The sequence below is a fragment of the Leptonychotes weddellii genome, chromosome 4 (genome assembly GCF_054177405.1).
Source record: "Leptonychotes weddellii isolate Sample4059 chromosome 4, ASM5417740v2, whole genome shotgun sequence".
In the NCBI taxonomy this organism is placed as follows: Eukaryota; Metazoa; Chordata; class Mammalia; order Carnivora; family Phocidae; genus Leptonychotes; species Leptonychotes weddellii.
The window spans coordinates 156,066,918-156,090,372 of NC_138372.1; the positions used below are offsets into that span (position 1 = coordinate 156,066,918).

The 23,455-nt window shown below is 38.3% G+C and overlaps 1 protein-coding gene across 5 annotated transcripts in view; it reads right to left on the reverse strand.

The window, feature by feature from the left end:
* Positions 1-8,376: 8,376 nt before the first annotated feature.
* Positions 8,377-23,455, reverse strand: part of ZHX1 (zinc fingers and homeoboxes 1) — a 25,192-nt gene continuing 10,113 nt past the window's right edge. For 3 of the 5 annotated variants that reach the window (XM_081816489.1, XM_081816490.1, XM_081816488.1), the window contains exons 3-4: positions 12,653-15,502; positions 8,377-9,964 (exon numbers count right to left, since the gene is read on the reverse strand). In XM_081816489.1, coding sequence (XP_081672615.1) covers positions 12,656-15,277 — 2,622 coding nt within the window. In that variant the 5' untranslated portion in view covers positions 15,278-15,502 and the 3' untranslated portion in view covers positions 8,377-9,964; positions 12,653-12,655. Of the gene's footprint in view, positions 9,965-12,165; positions 12,263-12,652; positions 15,503-23,455 lie in introns of all 5 variants that reach the window. The other 2 variants (XR_014144370.1, XR_014144371.1) reach the window with 2 other exon arrangements.

A 23,455-nucleotide genomic window follows, 5' to 3' on the forward strand; every position in this document is an offset into this window, starting at 1 on the left:
GAGGCGCCCTCGTGCGGGCATACGCAGAAGGGGTGGGGCCGCCAAGGCCAGAGCGCGGCATGCTGGGACTTGTAGTTTGGGGGGGTGGCAAACTGGGATTTGGCCGGCTGCGGGCGTGGAGTCACGGTGGAACTTAGACTTTTATCTGACTCACAAACTGACCGAAGCCGGGGACGGAGTGTTTGACTGCTCCGTTTTAGGAGATAGACCCAGAGGTCTTTACCTGCACGCATCAAAAAGCCTGGCTCCAGGGTAGCTTTTTAAAAATTCCTCCGTGGCACTGTGTTAAGCACATTTTTTGCACTGTGTACCCTCTTCCAACAATTTATGAAAGGCGCAGGGGTTCCCACTTTGCAAATGAAGCTATTGGGGTTTCGAGAGACGTTAAGCAACGTGCTTAGGATCCATTTTTCCGTGACTAAGAGCTGGGAAATACAGAAATCAATCACTAGTCCCCTTGTCTCTAAAAAGAGACACCACCACCACCACCAATAACAAAGACCAGAGAATTCACGCATTTATAGAACGGAGGACAGAATTTACTCTGGATGCTCCATCAAGGACTATTAATTCTACCTGGAGAAAAACACCAAATTCCAGAAGTCTAAAACTAATATTTACTAGAGTTCTTATACATTCCTTGAGACTAGAAAATTGAAATTATTGACAAAATGCTGGTCAATATTGCACAGCACAATATTACTGTGACATATTACACAGCAGGTTTTCCCCCTATTTCTCCTCACTCACCTGTTCCTCTTCCACCATTTGTCGTACAAGTTTCTTTCTCCAACCCAGTCTTCTATTCCACGAACTCATCCTGGGAGAGCATAATCCACTCCCCAAGGTTTCAAAATCCATCTCTCTACTGATCATTCCTCAAATCTAGAACCAGCCTGTGTATCCAATAGCCTTGAGTGGAAGGCTTCTCCAGGGCAGCCTCCAGACATTAGCTACTGATGCATTCATCCATAGAAGGGAGAAGAAGAAGAAGAATTAGAAGGAGGAGGAGGAGGAGGAGGAGGGGGAGGAGGAGGGGGAGGAGGAGGAGGAGGAAGGCGAAGGAGGAGGAGGAAGGCGAAGGAGAAGGAGAAGAAGAAAGTTTGTTTTCCCATCAGAGATGTAATAATCCTAATTAGGAAAAATTCAGAAATTATAGAAAAATAGAAGAAAAAGAGGTATCCATAATATTATCATCCAGAAGTAATGGAGTCTAAAGAGGATAGAGATATTTGCCCTAATCCTAATATGCCCTGTTCTAGCAGAAAAGACAATACAGCATAATGTTGAAAGGGCCCCAAGCACCGGATTTGTCTGGGTTCATGATCCTGGTTCAGTTATTCACTAGCAGTGTGACCCAACTTGTGAAATGGGCATTGATTAAAATAATGCACGTAAAGTGCCTATCAGATAGCAAGTGAGTAATATGTGTTCATTCAAAATTCCTGTTTCAGGTGCAAAGTAAGAAGAAACCAAAGGCAGGCAGAGAGAACCTTTTTTCAGTTTTTTTCTTCTTTTTTAAGGCTGTTTAGTTTTGAAATGTCCACCCTCTTGGGTCCTGTGCCCCCCCACCCCACCCCAGCCTCCTCCTGGCCCAACGACCTGAGCCAGATATTCTGCTGCAGTGGTCAAGAAGGCACAGCATGGCAGTTTATGAGTAAGAGAGGGTTCTTTGCCCTTTGAAATCAGGATAACTGACCTCACGGGTTTCTTGCCTTTTTACCACTCAGAACCCTTTATTTTCCCCTAGAGGGAAGGATTTGTGGAGGATTTGTGCACACAATAAAACTGCATTAATTAACTAATAATTGCTTCATTTTCCTTTAAAAAATTGAATCCAAGTCCTATATAACAGCCAATACAAGCTTCTGCCCAGCCGGAGCCTACCAGCATTGCCTCATTCTGTGTTAGGATTTTAGCTGAAAACAAAGAGATAGCTGTTAGGGACCCCAGGAAGCCTGGGGAAAGGTTAAATGTGATTAACATTGGGCCTTTGGCAATAATAAAAACAGCTCAAAGGCCCCTATCAGTATTGAGGACCTGGCATCTGGACCCCAAGTTTTAAATCACTGCCTCATTTGATACAGAGACCCTAGGATAATGTCATTTTTATTTATTTTATTTTTTTAAAGATTTTATTTATTTATCAGAGAGAGAGAGGGAGAGCACAAATAGGGGGAGTGGCAGGCAGAGGGAGAAACAGACTCCCCAATGAGCAGGGAGCCTGATATGGGGCTCGATCCAGGATCCCAGGATCATGACCTGAGCCGAAGGCAGACGCTTAACTGACTGAGCCACCCAGGTGTCCCAATAATGTCATTTTTTTAAAAGAGAGGAGTGCAGGTGTGCCTGGGTGGCTCAATTGGTTAAGCGTCAGCCTTCGGCTTAGGTCATGATCCCGGGTCCCGGATTGAGCCCCTCCCTGCTCAGCGGGGAGTCTACTTCTCCCTCTCCCTCTGCCCATCCCCAGCTCAGACTCGCTCACTCACTCTCTCAAATAAATTATAAATTTAAAAAATATTAAAGAAAAAAAAAAAAAGAAGGGGTGCCTGGCTGGCTCAGTAGGTGGAGCACAAGATTCTTAATCTTGGGGTTGTGAGTTCGAGCCCCACACTGGGTGTGGAGCCTACTTAAAAAAATAAAGAGTGGAGACTAAACCAATAAGAGAGAAGGGCACTTTGTAACTATTAAATACAACTTACATACTTGGGAAAAGCTAGGTGTTGGGCACTGTTAGGAAGTAAAAGGGAATTCTGCAAGTGTTTAAGATTGTGTCGGTTGTGATAAAAATCTGTTTTTATAGATTTTTATTTGTAAAAATCTGATTTTTGATTAAGGGGTGTGATTGAGTTCCCTACTGCAAGATATCACCTCCTCCAGGCAGCTCTCCTTCCTCTTTCCTCTAATTCCTCCATGCTGTTATCCATTGTGGCATTTATCACACTATGGACTGTTGGAAACTAGAGATGGTGTCTTTCTCACTCTTGGAAACTCAGCGCTCAGGCAGACCTTGGCCCAGAGCTGCTCAGTCGATGCTTGTTGAATGGACAGGAAGTGGCAGAAGGAGCAGACAGGAGAACTTCTCAGTTCTAAGTCACATATTGAGGTCCTTTCTGAGAAGGAGGGGAGAAACCAACATTTATTGAGCATCTATTATGTACTAGGTTGTGCTGTGGACACCCTATTAACTTCATTTTAAATAATTCTCACAATATCTCCCTCTGAATCAGACATTATAATTTCCGTTTTTGCAAAGGAAATACGATCTGAGAGGTCACTTGTCCAGGGTCCCAGGTAGTGAGTAAAAGAGACCAGACTCAACATCAACTTTATCTGACTTCAAAGTCTATGTTCTTAACTATCCCCCAAAACCAAAATGACAGGGTTTCATGAAGACATGGAGAACTGAATCCGAGGCTGGCTCTCCCTGCCTCATGTTCTGAAGGATTAGGAGCTCTCATTTCTTCTTTCTGTGTCTCTGCAGAATGGCTTTCTCTGCCTTGCTTGCACACATTCCAAGATGGCCTCTGAAACCTGAGCAATTCAAGCCCCCAGAAGAAAATCACAAGCATCACTCTGTGTCTCCATTCCAGGTCATTGGCCTAGAGATTCTACTGGCCAAAGAGTGAGATGCCCTTGCCATTTCAAAGAGCTGAAGGCTGAAGGTTCTGGTGGTCTCCTGGTGGCTCAGGGGCAGCTGTGGGACTGGGAGGTGGCAGGAAGCCAAGTAGACAAACATGTATGGTCTATGGAATTGGCAGTCACTGTGCCAGGCAGAGTGCTGGGGGTCTTCGCTCTGGCCTTGGCTGGGAGCCCCTGGGCTAGACTCTAGTCTCTTGGGTACATCATTTCACAGCCCCAGGGGTGCTTCCAGAGTGTAAGACTGTTCTCACTTTACTTAGAAATTACAGACCTCTACACCCATCCCAGTCTTGAGCCCTGCTCAATTTCTATTTCTGCCTCTCAAAGATACTCCCTTCCAGAACAACAAAATATTATCTTTGACCATAGGCTTTAACCAAGGGTGGGAAAACTGGTTGTTTTCAAATTGGTGTTGGAATTACCCAGAAATCCAGATGTTCTATGAAGCAAGAGGAAGTTTTATTCAGCCCTCAAAACCTCAGTGTCTGAGGTTACTACTTTCCTTCCTGGCCCAAGGGAGATGTTAGAGGTACTTTGAAAAAAGGGTGACACTTCACTAACTATACATTCCTTAGTCAGGCATTCAAAGCCATCTCCAGTCTGTTACCAAACCCATACTGTTTTATTATTTGTTTTTTTAGTGTTCTTGTTTCTACAACTTCATTGAGGCATAATTGACAAACAATCAACGGCACATATTTAAAATGAATTTTGACATAGGTATGTATCTGTGAAAACTCCCCCCTACCCCACTCAAGATGATGAACATATCCATCACCTCTAAAGGTTTTATCCCTTCCCTACCTTATTTCTTTAACTGAATCCTGCTCTGCAGCCAGGCTGGTCCTCTCCAGAATGGGCCTCCCACATTGCCCCCACCCCCAAGTCCTTCCTTCATCTTGCAACCTTCCCGACCTTACCAGGTCCCAGCGCACCATTTCCTTCGTCAGTCCCGCCCAGTGCCCTGCCACCATAACCAAGTGGGATTTATCTTAGGAATACAAGAGTGGTTCAACATAAGAAAATTAATCAATATAATACATCATATTAATAGATGAAGGGGGGATCCATACAATTATCTCAACTGATGCCAGAAAAGTCACTTGGCAAAAATCCAGCACCCTTTCACGATGACACCTGTCAGAACACTAAGACTAGAACTTCCTCAACATGATAAGGGACATACATGAAAAACCCACAGATAATGATACTTGATAGCAAAACTGAAAGCTTTCTTTTATGATCAGGAAGAAGACAAGGATGCCCTCTTTCACCAGTGCTATTCAACATAGTATTTGAAGTTCTAGCCAGAACAATTAGGTGAGAAAAAGAATAATAGCTGTCCAGATTGGAAAAGAGTAAAACTACATCCATTTAAGGAGGACATGATCCCACATATAGAAAATCCTAAAGAATCCACAAGAAAACTACTAGAGCTAACAAATGAATTCAGCAAAACTGCAGGTTACAAAATCAACAAACAAAAATTAGTTGTTTCTATACACCAGCAATAAACAATCTGAAGAACAAATTAAGACAGCGATTCCAATAACAATAGCACCTAAAAGAATATCTATGAATAAAATGTAACCAAGGAGGTGAAAGACTTGCACACTGAAAACTACAAAACTTGCTGAAAGAAATAAGACCTAAATAAATGGAAAGGCATCTCATGTTCATAGATAGGAATACTAAATATTGCTAAGATGTCAGCACTACCCAAAGCAATCTAAAGAGTCAACATAATTGCTTCCATAGTTCATAATTCAAATTTTCAATAACTTTTTTTCCAGAAATGGAAAAGCCAATCCTCAAATTTATATGAATTGCAAGGGACCCCAAGAAAACAAAATAATCTTGAAAAAGAAGAAAGTTAAGGACTCATACTCCTGATTTGAAAACTTACTATAAACCTACAATAATCAAAACAATGTGGTCATGGAAAAAGGATGGATATATAGACCAAAGAAATAGAAGTGAGAGTCCAGAAATAAACCTTCACATATATAGCCACCTGATTTTTGAGAAGGGTGCCAGGTCCATTTAGTGAGAGAAAGATAGTTGCTTCAACAGATGGTGCTGGGAAAACTGGATTACCACAAGCAAAAGAATGAAGTTGGACTTCTACCTCACACCATATACAAAAATTTACTCAAAATGGATTAATGACCTAAATACAAGAACTGTAACTATAAAACTCTTAGAAGAAAATGTAGGGGTAAATCTTCATGACCTCGGATTTGGCAATAGATTTTTTCTTACTAAGTAATCTCTAGGCCCAATATGGGGCTTGAACTCACAACCCAGAGATCAAGGGTCCATGCTCTACCAACTGAGCCAGCCAGGTACCCCCGGCAATGGATTCTTAGATATGACATCAAAAGCATGAGTACCAACAACAATAACAAAGACAGATAAATTGAACTTCATCACAATTGAAAATTTTTTGTGCATTAAATGACAATAGCAAGAAAATGAAAATACAATCCACACAAGGGAGAAAATACAGTCAATTCTCGTTCCTCTCAATAATTATGTTCTATTATGTCACCATGAACACTGAATTAGTGAATACTGAACAAATGCTCCTAGGGTTAAGATCCTGGGAGCTTTTGATCATAATACTTTTGTAAACTGATCAATACATAACCTGTTCTATGTGTTTTTCTGTTTAAAGATACCTTATTTAATATACACTGTTGATTCATTAACATTGAACTCTCGGCCAAAAGCAGTATAACTCATGCCTGAATGAAGCTTGTCTAGTATGTATTTTCTCCATAAGGCACCTCACAGCCTTCTTGGATTTACAAGCACTAGACAGCACTCCAGCACTACACTTGGGGGTCATATTAAACAGCGAAATCACCAACAAAAGACACAAAAATACTTAAAAAGTGGCACTAACAGACTACAGAAAGGATGCTTTCTATAATCTGAGAGCTGAAATAAGAGGCAAAGCACCACCTTTTTTTTTTAACTTCATCTGGGAACATGCAGATTGGCAACTCAAATGTTTTGCCACCATTCACATGTGCATGGATGAGCACAGAAGTGCCATGAATATTTATTTGGGGATTACAAATACATTTTAGTGAGTAGTCAAATTTCTATAAACAGAATCTGTGGATAATGAAAATTGACTATATTTGCAAATCATATATCTGATAAAGGTGTCATATAGAATATACAAAAAAACCCTAAAACTCAACAACAAAAGGCAACCCAATTACAACTTGGCAAAAGACTTGAACACACACTTACTTCTCCAAAGAAAATATGCAAATGGTCAATAAGCAGATAAAAGATGTGGAACAGCATTAGTCATTAGAGAAAGGCAAATCAAAACCACAAGATACCACTTCATACCTATTAGAATAGTTATAATAATACTTTTTTAAAACTGAAAATAAAAGGTGTTGGTGAGGATACAGAGAAACTGGAGCCCTTGTATGTTGCTGGTGGAGTAAAATGGTTACAGACACTGTGGAAAACATTTTGTCACTGTGGAAAAGTTTGATGGTCCCTCAAAAAATTAAACATAGAATAACTATTTGATTCAGCAATTCTACTCCAAGATATATATCTGAAAGAACTGAAAACAGAGATTCAAACAGATACTTATATGCCCATGTTTACTGTAGCATTTTTCTAGCCAAAAGGTAGAAACAACCCAAGTGTCTGTCACAGAAGAATAGATAAACAGAAGAATAGATAAACAGAAGAATAGATAACAGAAGAATCAACAGAAGAATAGATAAACAAAATGTGCACATGGGGCTGTTGAATCACTATGCTGTGTACCTGAAACTAATGTAACACTGTGTGGCAACTATACTCAAACAAAACAAAACACAGATACACTCTGGAATATTATTCAGCCCTAAAACGGAACAGGGGCACCTGGGTGGCTCAGTCGGTTAAGCGTCCAACTCTCGATCTTGGCTCAGGTCCTGATCTCAGGGTTGTGCGTACAAGCCCCACACTGGGCTCCATGCTGGGCTCCACGCTGGGCTCCACGCTGGGCGTGGAGCCTACTTAAAAAAAAAAAAAAAAAAGGAACAAAGTTCTGATATACTACAACATGAATGCACCTTGAAAACATGATAAATAAGTCAGGTACAAAAGGAAAAGTATTGTATGATTCCACTTCCTTGAAATATCAAGAATAGGCAACTTCATAGAAACAAGGTAGATTAAAGGTTACCAGGGGCAGGGGGGAAGGGGGAATGCAGAGTTATTGCTTAATGGTTATAGAGTTTCTGTTTGGGATGACGAAAAAGTTTTGGAAATAGTGGTGATAGTTGCCCAACATTGTGAACATGACTAATGCCATTGAATCATACACCTAAATAGTAGCAAATTTTGTTATGTGTATTCTACCACAGTTTTTAAAAAACTCAGTTAATAAAATGGGAAAAAAATCACTGAAAACTACTAACCGCTGCTAACTTTTATTCTGTATTGAAGGACATAATCAACCGGGAGAAGAGGAATTTTGCTCTGTCAAATAAATATATTTAAAAGCTAGCAAACATCAGAGCAGAATGAAGTACCAATTTATAAAAGAGACAGAGGGGAAAATTTACTACTAGTTATTTATGGCTATATGAAGTTGACATATTGCAAGGGAAACATAATATAAATGTATTATTCAAAGGCTTCATTTCCAATACTTGACATTTCAAATTTGAAAATATGAAAATTGTCAAACAAAACTCAGACCACATTAGCAATGGTTTAAAAAAGGGAGCAATTTAATTATTATAATACAGAGTGCTTTAAGAAGTTTTTGAATGTGTAAAAGAAAGAACAGTTTAGTGCATTAAATTGTTACAGTCTTTACATTGCTTCTTCTTAAAAAAGTTAACAGTAGTATGAAAAAGCCACCCACAAAGCCAGCTGTCTGAGTGAAGAAATCAGCTAAATTGCAGCATTTTGGAATTACTAATAAAGCTATAGTTAAAAAATAAAAAGTTTATAAAAATGAAAGCAGCATGCATATTCAAGGCTTTTTCATAACATTTCATTAGCTGACAAACATTTAGGTAAAAACAAGAGCTTAATATTATTCATTAAATTAGACAAAAGAAACTGGCCAAGCCCACTACATCCGGTCATTCAGAAAAACATTTTAAAATCCAGAGCTAATTAAACTGAACATTTTTTCTATGAAGAAAGCACATTTTGAAAAACAATCCTGTAGTCACAAAAAAAGGGTCCTTCTCAACATGAATGAACAGCACCGGTCTTTACAACGTTTATAAGTTAGTATGAACTTTCAGTCTCCTGATATGGCAAGAGTTAACAGTTAACACTCCCATGATTCATAAGTGAAAAGCTAACCTTTAACTCATGATCAGTTCAGAATTTTTCCTCTCTTCACTGAAACTGCTACATAAAGTAGAATTTCCCTGAAAGATAATTCTTGAAAATTCTGATCTGATATCTGTACAAACATTTCTGATTTCTATGATTGTAAGAAAACACTAAGTATATATGTACTATATGGTTCTTCTTCACATTTTTGGTAAAATATTTCAGAGTTTCACCCTATCCAAATTCTTATGCCATTTTCTTCTCCTTCTTCGCTATTGATTATCTTTAGTTTAATACAAAGCAAATTCAGCTTCTAATAAAAAAAATGAACAGATTATTACAGAGTAATAGTGGTATCCATGAATGTGTTCAATTAAAGATCAATCATTAAGGGCCAATGATATCACAAAATCTTACTGTTTCAACATGTGTCAATAGGCTGTTTTTTTCACTTACATTGAAATTGTACAAGCCCACACACAAATTTTAATCTTAGTGCAGGGCCTGATAAATAAGACATAGAAATAAATCAGGTTTTTCTTTTTCCTGTTTCTAACAATTTTTACTCTGTAAAATGTTTGGTCACTCAAAGCTATAAGCTTAATCACATATCAAAGAATACAGGCAATAAGGCCCATCTTACTAGACATACAGTATTAAACTGGACAAAATATGAGGACAAGCTCTAGTGGTCATTAAACCCCCTCAGAAAGTCTAGGAATCAGAACATCTCCATCATATCAGAATAAAAATGTACTATATTAAAATTCGAATTTTTACAAGTTGTTTAATTAGTGTTCTATTTACATTGCAGAACTTCCGCCAAATGCAGTAGTTTAACTTTGGCACAACATTAAGTTCCATTTCTTTTGGATATTGGATCCTATTTTTTGAGAATGTGTATGCCCCAAAACGTTTTCAGTGTCATCAAAGATTGGGCCCATTCACAGTAAATCAGACATCTTGCACTGAAGAATTGATTCTCCTCCAACGTTTTAGGCAGCTATAAAAGAAAAACATAATAAAAAACTAAAATTTTAAAGAAAACCATATTTTAATGTTTACCAGTTACGAAACAAAAATTATACAAATTAGCCATGAAAATACATCCTCTGTATTTGCTTATCAACACTGAGATCACTTGTTATATACATCTTATTTAAAGCACTAGAGTTTGTGTGCAACTCCTATGTATATGTTCTGCATATAGACATTTTCACCTATATGTAATAATTTATAAAAACAATTATTAGTAGGAAGTATATATTTCACTGTCAGTTTTTGTAATAAACAGACTGAAATCTAAAGGCTTTTGTAATTTTTTCTATTTATATACAAGTCTGGCTTGTGCAAAAGATATATATGTATTTCACTTTTTGCAATAACTATTTTGGAAAAATTCTGGTTACTTATTTTTGGTAAACTGAACCGTATTTAAGTGAAGAAATAGCTATTAAGAGGAAACTTATGGTGAATCCTTTTATAAGATGAAACATTTTGTTAAGCCAACAGTAACTTACTAATTAATGTATTTTATAATTTTAGACTTTTGAATATTTTAAAAAAGGCATGCCTGAATATGTACCATGAAAGTGCATGTCTAACATATATGATACAATTTTTTGAAAACTGTGGCTTTGTATGTATTTTTTTGATCATAGTATCCATTAGAGTATCACTACAGAACATGAGAATTATCCACACAAACTTAAAGTCAAAAACTACAAAAAAGTTCCCATTATTTTTAAAAGATTGCAGCTCCCTGCAGAATCACTGCTGAGGTTACTACAACCACAGGGACAATTCACTGCAGCAACACATTTGTTGATTTAATCTTGGCTGAGTGAGGATTCTTGTGTTTAGCAATTAAAAAAATGCCTGTTAAAAATATTTTATGCATCTGGGTCAGAAGAAAGCCTGTCCTGAAAATTTCTGACATTAGGAAGCGGAGGGTTGTACTTTAGGATAAAGCTACACAAAACTGTTTAACTTCCTGTGACTTACATTATGCTCTATAACCTGCAGTGAGATTTACTCTAAAATAGGTGCATTTTTAGTTTCATCTGTTCTTCTGCTTGAAAAAAAATGTTAATGAAAAGAAAGCCTGGAGGGCGCCTGGGTGGCTCAGTCGGTTGAGCGACTGCCTTCGGCTCAGGTCATGATCCCAGGGTCCTGGGATCGAGTGCCACATCGGGCTCCCTGCTCTGCGGGGAGCCTGCTTCTCCCTCTCCCACTCCCCCTGCTTGTGTTCCTCTCTCGCTGTGTCTCTCTCTGTCAAATAAATAAATAAAATCTTTAAAAAAAAAAAGAAAGCCTGGAAAAGGACTGCTAAGCAATAAGAAAATTGCCTGGTACATATTAAGCTCTCTATAAATAATTGTTTAGCAAAAATAAATAAAAGCAGCAAGGAAGACATGGGGGAGTTAAGGAAATACTGCGCAGAATAACAAAGCATAAAAGTAGAGGATGGGTAGGGATGCAAACAGCTAAGAAAGTAAGTAAATAGGCTCATATGATAATAAGGATCTATGTCTCGTTTCCTTCTTTACTGTTTGAGAACACCAGAGTAATTTCTGATAATAAAATGCTTTTCGACTACTGATAGACATATACAAACATTTCATAACAAGTGTGTTATTCTCAATAGAGTATAGTTTTATCCTAGAACACTCCAAAACAGAGAGTAGAAAAGAATAGAACTATGCTATTAAATTCTAAAAGTATTAAGAATTGAAGTCCTAACTCCAAATCAGGTATCTGATTTGCAGCTACAGTGAAATTTCAATTAATTCAATCTATAAAAGAATTAAAATTTAAGGAACATGCCAAACCTTTCAGATTTAAAGCATATTTACTCGTGCTTTTATAGCAAGAGATGTATTTTTAACCAAATACAATGTTTCTGCTGGTAGCAGGTTTATTTTCTATCAGAGAATGAAAAGACACTTTAGGCAAATGAGTTAATTTAATATCAAATCTGTTATTTACCTTTTGATCTCTAAGACAGAAATAATTTATATCACAGTTTTCAAAAACAGATGCCATCTAAGCAAATATGAATTTACACAGAGCCTAAAACAGACCTTTGGCTTTCAACAAAAAAATTACTGAATAATTTTAACACATAAAGCATTTTAAACTCTAGTTAAAAACCTAATAGTTCGGGGGCAATACAATGAATAAAAAAAGATACCCATTTTTCACCTAGTTTCCTAAAACTGAGCAATCCTCACCCCTGTGGTAAGTCTGTCCTTCGGTACACTTTTCCCCTTCTTTTTAGTTTTCGTTTTTGAATTCTTTCCTTAAATAGGCAAAAAATGAAGCTTTAGTGAAGGAGGGTTGCAAGCAATACATTTTAGTTATCTTTAGTATTTGTGAATCCCCCCCACCACCAGTCTCCCTTCTCTGAGAATGGGCAACTTTCCCTTAAAACAAAGTGAAAAAACATTTTATATAAAAAAGTAAATAATTAAAGCAGCATTAAATTCTACATAATAAATGTAACAATCATAATAATCAGACCACTCATAATGATCACATATCTCTTGGCCACAGTCACTGTCCCTAGTCCTCTTATTAGCTAAAAGGAAAACCATTTTAGAAAAAACTGTCAAAAGTGAAGGTGTCAGATACAAGGGGACTATTCTAAATGTATGTGGTTGATGAATATACACTCAGATTAAAAACTTACATTTCAGTCATCTGATTTAGAAAGCTTCCGCTTCACATGTCGTGGGGGTTCCCAAGTGTCACTATCATCTGTTTCTTCTTCGTCCTCTTCCTGATCATCAATAACTTCATCTTCCTCCTCATTTTCCTCAAATAATTCTATACCCAACTCTGATCTTCTCTGTCTTTCTGCAAACCACTCTCTGACCTGCTCATAGCCCATATGTGATTTGTTCACGAGTTCGTCAAGGTCTTGCTCATTAAGAAATTTGTGCTTCAGGTAATAATCCTTAAGTATTGCAGTTCCAGTTTTAAATTTTATGAGTGATGGCCCCCTGTCCCAGTTGTTCATTCTCTTGCTTCCTCTTGGCCGCCCACGTGGTCTTCCTCTTCCCCTTCCTTTGGGTCTCCCTCTCCCCCTTTTCCGAAGGGAGGACAGACCATTCATACTACTTGAATTGGCACTTTGATAGTAGTAGTACCATTTTAGGTTTCCATTTTTCCAAGCATAACGGGTGTCCCCAAACCAACTGACAATGTCTGTTCTAGCAAGCCCGCTCTCTTCGGCCAACTTGTCATACTCTTCTGGCGATGGCCACTGCGTTCGCACAAAAGCACTCTTAAGCATGTGCAACTGCTCGGGTGTTTTTTTACAGATCTTGCCTGTACTCCCTGGCTTAGGTGCACCAGATTCATCTCTGGGAGAAGTTTCTCCGGCTTCTTCTTTGGAACTACCTGCATTATTTTCCTCTATTTCCATTTTCTCTTCCTTTAAAGCTTTTGATTTCTTCTTCTCTGTAAACCAAGCATCAATTTCCCTCCTGGTAAGTTTGGTTTGCGCTCTTAACCTATTTAATTCTTCATCTGTGAGGACAGAGCTGTTGAGAAAACTCGCCTGAAGGGCACGAAGCTGCTCTGTGGTCTTCTCTTTAAACTTCTGGGGAGTGAAGTCAGGAAAAGGATTCCAGGATTGTTTAGGCTGTGAAGTAACAACAGTCGGGGATTCCGTGGTTTCATCACTGGAGTCTATAATGATAGTGGTGGAGGAATCATTGTTGAGATGTAAGCACTGATTACTCTTTGAATTTCTCTGATTGTACCTTGTGTCACTAAACCATTTCTTAATCTCTCCTTTAGTCAGGCCTGTGATTTTCATAAGTCTGATAATTTCTGAATCGTGGGGAAACTGATTTTTAAGGTAGCTGACTTTCAATTCGGCCAGTTGCTCTTTAGTCTTTTTTGCCCGAATGCCAAATGAATCAGGGTTTGCCGCTGTGGTTTCGTTTTTGACGAGCTGGGAAGGTGGGATTGCTGCTGTGGCTGGCTTTGTTTCTGCAACTGGCTGCACAGCAGGTGGCTGACTTTTTTGTACATTTGTTTGATTTGGAACCCCCGCCACGGTCAAGGCTATAGGTGCTGTGACCGGCAAGGTGTTTGCTCCAGCTACTTGTGTGAGGACCAGACCTGGCTGACCAACTATTTGGCATGTCTGTAAAATGGATGGTAAACCATTACTCCCTGTGGAAATGTGTGTAGGAATAACAGTTATGGTCTGAGGTACAGTGTGTACTGTTCCATTGAATTGTTTCCTTCTGGCCTCCTCTACTTCCTCAGGAGTCCAACTAACACCATGTTTTAGGCGTTGGGCTGAAAACCATATCTTGATCTGTTCCTCCGTGTATTTTGCTTGAGCAGAAAGAACAGTAATTTCTGACATTGTTGGATAAGGGAACTTGTTGTAGGTGTTAAGCAAAAGGGGGTTGTTATCCAATGCAGCATTGTAGGTGGGAATGCTATTAACGGGGATTAAGACTTTGGGAATCAAACTGGAATTCTGCTGAGCTGATACAGCGGTTATCACCTGTGCTAACCCAGGAAGGACTGCTGCTGGGGTCACCACTGTGCCGGCAGTGTTCGGATGTATTCTGTTCACAATGGAAGTACTTGTATTCGATTCAGAAGCTGAAGAACGTGGATGTTCCACAGTTTCTTCACGGTCTGGTTTGATTTCATTCTCTTTGTCTTCAGGACCGTCCTCAACTGAGTTGTGGTGAACTGTAATCCGTTTGTTCTCCACTTTATTTTTCATCATCTTCATAATTGGAGTTTTACTGATGGATATTCCTGAAGAAGAAACTTCTGTAGGTTCAGCTTGCTCTGAATTCTCCTCTTTAACAAAACTACCGTCAAAAGTCAGGTCATTTATTGTCTGTTCAAAGATTGTCTGGTTATTTCGTTTCACCATAGTCAACTTAAAATTCTCTTCTCCTGGGTGATATTTCAGATTATGCTCAGAAAGTGCATCATACCTTTTGGTAAGAAAATTGCATTCGACACAAACATAGGATGAATTTAGCACTACGTTGGGATGTTCCGAATCCACATGAAAAGTAAACATATTTAGATCTGGGGTTTGAAAAGTACAATATTTACATTCATAGCCACCTTCAACTTTTTTATTTTGCTGATTGTCAGAATCCACAGATTCATGAACTTCTTCATCACTTGAGATACTCTCTGCTCTGGTGTTTTCTACAGGTGTAAGTACAGGAGGACCTTCATCCAAATCTGATATCAACTCGAGGTCTGGATCCTGTTCACTGGCAAGGACCATGCAGGGTGTTGTGGATTTTCGCCTGCTTGCCATTCTGATGTTATGAGGAAAATCTCAGTGGTGATTAAAAAGCATTGAGGCTTAAAACCGTTCAGTATTCTTCATTTGAAAACAACGGCTTTTGGTTCTTCAAGTCCATTTTTGTGTTCAACAAGTTTCATTAGCAGCTTTTTCATGGTGCAATCAAGTAAAGAGCTTATTGTTGGCAGATAAAATACTGTTGAACTGCTGAAATTTTTGAAGCACAACTCCAATTACCTACATTAAAATAAATTTAAAAATGTGTTTAAATGTGTGATTATGATCTTTTAAACAAACTGCAGTTATATTTCACTTACATGAAGTAGTTGGATAGCTCAGTTATAAAGATCTAGAATAAGACCAGAACCAGGAAAAAAGTCCTCTAAGGATCAAAATACATGTCTCCAAGCCAAATCACTGAAGGTCACATACTGTACTCATGGTCAGCCCCCAGGCCTCTTTACTTGGATTTTTCAGCCACCTCTATATTGACAGGGAAGTGGGAGAAAAGTCTGCTTTGGCAAGCACGCTATTATCAATGTGAAATGATAATCTGTTAACAAGGGAGGAAATTTAAAACTATAAAAAGCAGTCACAGGTACCCAGAGACTATGGCCATTAAGTGTATAAGAAATTCAACCCATCACTTATGTCCTCTTCCTCCTACTAGTCTGTTTTATCATTCCAGTAACATAGCCAAGTACGACAGAAGCAGCAAAGATGGGTATGAATGATCAAAGTTTTAGAAACATTATTCTTTTTTTTTTTTTTAAGATTTTGTTTATTTGACAGAGAGAGACACAGTGAGAAAGGGAATACAAGCAGGGGGAGTGGGAGAGGGAGAAGCAGGCTTCCCCTCCGAGCAGGGAGCCCGATGCGGGGCTCGATCCCAGGACCCTGGGATCATGACCTGAGCCGAAGGCAGACGCTTAACAACTGAGCCACCCAGGAGCCCCTAGAAACATTATTCTTAATCATTCTCCACAATGCTACCAGGATTTATAAAACATATCTGATCATATCAGTTTCCTGACGTAAAGTTTCCCCAGTGCTGGAAGAATGAAGCCCAACTCCTTAAGCCACATGTAGTTCTCTTCACACTTGCCCTCAACCTCAACTTCCTGACATCTCTCTCCTGACTCCTATTTCTTATGCTTTGGGCACAGTAGACACAATTGCTGTTCCAGGGGCACACAATGGAGGCTGTTCCCTATGGTAGGAGCCTTGTTTGTGCATGCTCTGTGATGATCTTTATCTGCCCTATAGATCTCTCCCTTTAACTTGGATCCAACCTTCCCCTCGGTTCATCTTCTAGTCTAGTACTTACCGAATTGTGGCAAAGGAGTGTTACATTTCTGACCTATAACCTATCCATACTCCTGATCTCCTTACTATAGGTGAGTCTCAGTTTTTCAAGGACCTTTGTATCTTCAATCTAATGTTCTTCTATCTTGGCTGACTTCTCATTCATTTCTGTATCCCCTCTGCATACAAAAAGCCTAGAAGGAGGGACTCACTAAATGTTTATTAACTTGAACTAGAATGAATAGGAAAACAGTCCTATGAAACTCAACATGCCCTGCCAAATTATGGAAAAAGCCCAAATGTCCATCGACTGATGAATGGATAAAGAAGATGTGGTGTATATATACAATGGAATATTACTCAGCCATCAAAGAGAATGAAATCTTGCCATTTACAGCAACGTGGACGGAGCTAGAGGGTATTATGCTAAGCGAAGTAAGTCAGTCAGAGAAAGATGAATACCATATGATTTCACTTATATGTGGAATTTAAGAAACAAAACAGGGGGGCACCTGGGTGGCTCATTTGGTTGGGTGTCTGCCTTCGGCTCGGGTCATGATCCCAGGGTTCTGGGATCGAGTTCCGCATCAGTGGGGAGTTGGCTTCTCCCTCTGCCTCTTCCTCTTCCCCCCTAACTCATGTTCTCTGTGTGTGTGTGTCTCTCTCTCAAATAAATTAATAAAATCTTAAAAAAAATAAGAAACAAAACAGATGAAAATAGGGGAAGGGGAAAAAAAAAGGAGAGGGAAGCAAACCATAAGAGATTCTTAACAATAGAGAACAAACTGAGGGTTGATGGAGGGATGTGTGGGATGGGCTGAATGGGTGATGGGGATTAAGGAGGGCACTTGTTGTGACGAGCACTGGGTGTTGTATTTAAGTGATGAATCACTGAATTCTAGACCTGAAACTAATATAATCATATATGTTAACTATTTAAATAAAAAATTGAAATAAAAAAAAGCAACTCAACATGCCCTGAGAGCATCACCACAGAGAACAGTAGCTGAATTTCACAAGAATGACCGTGACTTATCAAGAAAAAGTGAATCATGCTCATACACATACATTTTAATAATTTTGTACCCAAATATTTGAAATAAAATTTTTTTTTTTTTTTTTTTTTTTTTTTTAAGATTTTATTTATTTATTTGACAGAGAGAATGAGAGAGAGAGCACATGAGAGGGGGGAGGGTCAGAGGGAGAAGCAGACTCCCCGCTGAGCGGGGAGTCCGATGCGGGACTCGATCCCGGGACTCCAGGATCATGACCTGAGCCGAAGGCAGTCGCTTAACCAACTGAGCCACCCAGGCGCCCTGAAATAAAATTTTAATGCTACATCAATGAAAGGCAGTGTGCTTCTGAAGTCTAACCCAAAGAAAAATGACTAAAATGAGTTAAGTGGTCTCATTTATTTTCTACCAAAAATTAGAACTATTTTCATTTATTAGTATAATCCTTGTCCTAGCTGAGGTGAGGAGAAAAAGTTTAAAGATTACAAAGCAAAACCTGGTCCGTATGAGGAGATATACTGACTCAGGAAAAGGAGAAACATCACCAAATTTCCCATTTTATAAAATAAAAAGCATTAGCTTAGTAATAATAGTATCCTAGTCTCAAAGAATCCCTATTCTCAAAAGGTGTCATTCCTCCCCTCTGGAAAAAGCCTCTGATCTCTAAGGGAATATGAGGAAATCACTGATATTTAGAACTATTTCTTAACTAAATATTATACACTAAGCTAATGCCATCTCTCCTATTCAATTCAGTAGGATTTTAACTATTTTGTTCAAGTGCTAGTATAGCTGTTTGATCATTTTTTTGTCATTAGAAATAGGGAATTCCTCAAATAGTTTGAAGTAAGGAAGAGCAACAAATGAGCAGCACCCACATTTTTGGCCGTGAAGGAGAACTGTTGAAAGGCAGGGGAGTAAGCTATTTTGTAACTGTTATTCTCCTAGAATCTCAGATTATATTTAATTGGGAGTATACTAATAGTTAAAAATCAAAGATAGGTTTTTTTCTGAAGCTACCTTTCCTTAGTGATGGTTTTCAAACTTTTTGTTGTAAGCAGCAGAGCCCTTTCTTCAAACAAAATTCTATGAGAAGCCTTGGGGCAAAACAGAGAAAAGAACAGCTGTCTGGTTGGAGAAGTAGAAAGGCTAACCTACTTCCTGACCGCATCCCACGGATCCTACAAATCCTACTTCTACCTCTGAAGGGTTCTGAGATGTGTTTGAAAGCCTGTGCCTTAAAAACTTAACTACTTTCAAGACAGTGTATCAGTGTCACCAAAAATCCTTCTCAGCTTACCACTGCTGAGCCATGAAATTTGAAAACTAATCTAAAGTGAATTTAATGTGTCCTTCAGGTTGTTTCACTGTAGAAGGCAGGGCTTGGGCACCCAGGGGTAGAAGAGAGTAGCCAGTACTAATAAGAGATACAGAACTTGAGGATTATATAAACTTGAGGAGCTAAGATCCCTTTATCGTTCTATTTAAAAGCTTAAATATTTTTTTGCTAAAGTCGTAAAAATTACAAAATATTCATAGGTTATTTTACAATCTAATGATGTATATGCACCATTGTGTGTTTTCCTTTGAAAGCACTGGTTTTGGCAATATAAACTTAAATAAGCTGCTTAAAAGAGAAACTTTAAAAAAAAAAAAGTCTTCAGTAATGCAAGACTCAAATCTGATTATCTTGGGTATTAAAGATGGCTTCAGCTCAGGTTACTTCTATACCCAAATACACAGACCCGACAAACACTCTTCCCACTTTACTCCTGAAACTGTTTACATTTACCTAACAAAACCAGAGTCACTATATTATTATTATTTTTTTAAAGATTTTATTTATTTATTTGACAGAGAGAGAGACAGCGAGAGCAGGAACACAAGCAGGGGGAGTAGGAGAGCGAGAAGCAGGCTTCCTGCCGAGCAGGAAGCCCGATGTGGGACTCCATCCCAGGACCCTGGGATCATGACCTGAGCCGAAGGCAGGCGCTTAATGACTGAGCCACCCAGGCGCCCGAGTCACTATATTATTTAACGTATTTCTAAAGGGAGACAGAATTCCCAAAAGAAGCTCAAGATTTGGTCCAACGGCTCAGTTCTACTATAATGTATACAGCTCAAAAATAGGCCAAAGCGCAAAGGCATCCTCATGGTCCCGATTATATAAAGACATGATTTGGGGGGAAGCAGGGAACTCAGTACAAATACCCCATTTTTATGACAGAAGAAACCCAGGCCCAGAGGAATACATTCACAGAGGTGCTGTGATATAGGATCAAACCACAGTTTCTGGAGTCTCCTTTGTCACTCAGTGGTTCAGTGACTATAGAAGTTACTCAGTATCAACCTAAGTTTTCTCACCTATAAAACCAAGATTCTTCATTTCAACAAATTCACACAACTATTTGTTGGATGCCAACCATGGGCCAGGCACTGTGTTAGGTAGTACCCTACGGCGATGACTGTGACCGACTGCCTCAGGTCTGTCAGGTACTAGCAGTTGAGTAAGAAAAACAGGCAGTAAATTATCACTTAAAATAACTGTGATCAATGCAATGAGAGAGGAAGTATCAGGAACTCTATGAGCACACTGCAGGAGGCTTCTAGAAAGGAAGCAGAAAAGGTTGCCTTGGAGAAAATAAGAAGGGTGCTATCCACCTCAGAGGCCGACGAAATAAAAATGCTTCACACACTGTGATACACAGTAGATGCCTAATTAATGTTATTTTCCAGTCTCTGAAAAATTCTTTTGGGAGATGAATACCACTTATTTAGTATTATCCTCTTTCTCTCTCTCTCTCTCTCGAGCAATTTAATCAGCTGACAAGGCACACAAATTGAATGAAAAAGCGGAAAGGGTAAAAAGTATAAGAATTTCTTTGGTGTGGGTCCAATTTATCTCCTTTTATCATTAAAGTGCAGTGCAGCTGAGACAGGAAAATTGCCATGCAGAAATCGCTATTAGCTGACAGGCATCTCATCCCCTACTTGAAGGTCAAATAAAAACAGAGCTCAAAATCAATTTGGGGAACCTTGCACTATTTACCTGTAAAAAGGGGTAGAGTTCATTTGCACAACTGAGTAGCTAGCTAGGTGACTTTGCAATTAAAACACAAAGTGAAGACTGCCAATAAGATAAAAAATTTGCTCTAAATGCATCCAGCACTATAAATATAATTATATTTGAAAGCGATTTTCAGTAGAAAAATGGTAAAAACAAAATAAAACAAAAAAACCCTAATCTGATCAATTGTTATATGATCATTAAAAAATGGTAATCAAGAGTAATTAAGGAATATGAAAAAAATCGCTTCTCAGTCTTTTGGCTTAAGATCAAGTGTAGGAATATGAAAAAATATCCATTTACTGTTAAATTTTTTAAAAATCAGAACAAAATCTGCCTATTAACTATAAAGTAACTATGGGAAAATATGTAGGCATATGGAAAAAACTAGATGAGAATATATAGAAACGAAATTTTCACATGAGATTATGGGTAAAATTTTTATTTATGTGTGCTATTTACAAATTTTCTTTAATATTATTATAACATTGCTTTATTATAAAATACAACAAACAATTTCAAGGCCTTAAAATTGCAAATAGACTAGAATATTCCAATGGTCATTTGTCTAGAGTTGGAAACAAAGTTTACTTTCTACTTTTAAGGAAAAAACATGTGCTACATAAAGGTTTTTTTTCAGGGGAAGCAGAAATCCCTGAGTATGTATAACATTCAAGTGTTTTCCATACATTTTTGGGAGCCGCTCCATGGTCTGAGAAGTCAAGCTAGTTCTACGAACCCTCAAGTGCACTCAGAATCTGCAGCGTATGGATCTAGGTCAAGCCAATTTCCATGGTTCTATCTGCATCCTGACTCTTCTTCTGAGGGTAGGATACTCCTTAAACAATTCATGATTCTTAATTCATCAAAATAATGACAACAAAGTTTCTCTACAGAAAAGCATTTAATGAAAGTAAAATTCATTTTATCACAGTATAAAAACTGGGGACAATCCTAACAGCAGTTCTTACATGGTCAAAAAGAATGTCTACTTAGCTCTCTACTATATATCCCCAGGGCCCAACACATTGCCTATCAAGGCCTCATTAATATTTGCTGGGAAAAAAAAACCTTTAAAATTGTGTATTATAACATTTTACTTCATTAAACACTCATTTATAGAGGAGTTATAAAGAACAACTGCATTTACTTTATAGTAGATTATTTCCAATGGTAAAATCCTTACTAATAAAATTACCTTAGTCATTAGAATATTAAAACATCTTCATATATAGACTATTCTATTTATTAAAACATAGCAATGAGGGGTGCCTGGATGGCTCAGTCATTAAGCGCCTGCCTTCGGCTCAGGTCATGATCCCAGGGTCCTGGGATCGAGCCCTGCATCGGGCTCCCTGCTCAGCGGGAAGCCTGCTTCTCCCTCTCCCACTCCCCCTGCTTGTGTTCCTGCTCTCACTATCTCTCTCTGTCAAATAAATAAAATCTTTTTTTTGTTTTTTTTTTTCAAATAAATAAAATCTTTAAAAAAAAATAAAATAAAATATAGCAATGAATATTCAACAAATATTTACCAACACCTATAATTCTGTTGTAACAAATCAGCTTTATGTATCAGTAGTATATGTCTAAATTTGTGGACTGTTTAAGAATGAAACAATGGAGGGGCACCTGGGTGGCTCAGTTGGTTAAGCGACTGTCATGATCCCAGGGTTCTGGGATCGAGGCCCACGTTGGGCTCCCTGCCCAGCCGGGAGCCTGCCTCTCCCTCTCCCTCTGCTTCTCCCCCAGCTTGTGCTCTCTCTCTCTCTCTCTCTCTCTCTGTCAAATAAATAAATAAAATATTTTTTAAAAAAAAGAAGGGACATAAATTCATTCACAGAATTAGTCCTGCAGTGAATTCAGGAGAAAAGTGTTCCTGTAAAAACAGCAAATGCAAATCTGAACTTAGAATCATTATTTTTCTATTCCTGGAGAAAACTGTACTCTAATAGTGTTCTACATTTTTAAAGAGATTAAAAAATAAGTTCTCAATGTAATACACTATAAATAGTAAATTGTTTCAAATTCTATGCTTAGTGCTACAAAAAGTCTAAAATTTTTTATAGTTGAGCAGAGCCATAACTATACTGAATTTCCATTCCCCTATTTTTTTTTGGCTGTCTTGTACTTCAAATTAAATTATTAACAGACAACAATTTATTTGCTTCGTTAGCCACAAAAGCATATTATATCGGTAAGATTTTATGTGAATAAAAACAACTTTCTGGGGCACCTGGGTGGCTCAGTTGGTTAAGCGACTGCCTTCAGCTCAGGTCATGATCCTGGAGTCCCAGGATCGAGTCCCGCATTGGGCTCCCTGCTCGGCGGGGAGTCTGCTTCTCCCTCTGACCCTCCTCCCTCTCATGTACTCTCTCTCTCTCACTCTCTCAAATAAATAAATAAAATCTTTAAAAAAACAAAAAACAAAAAACAACTTTCTTACCAATTCTTAGTCAAATATGAACACATAAAATAACTATAATTTTTAAGGATTATGTTAGTTTTGAGCTGGTACTAGCTAAAAACTGTTCTCAGAGTAGCTAAAATATAAACTGATAATCCTTTGGGATATGTATTCATACCTATTCTGAGAATCCTTAGAACTCTGTATTCTATTTAGTTTCACTTCTTATTCTCTGAGTTCTGTTTAGCCAACTGAAAATACTTATTTTTACATGTTTGTATTCAAACTAAAAGTTACAAATCCACCAAAATCACAGAATGCATGAAATAATAACAGAAATAAAGAATAAGGGGGTCAAAAGATACAAAAGTAGGGATCCGAAGGGGTACGTGCACCCCGAT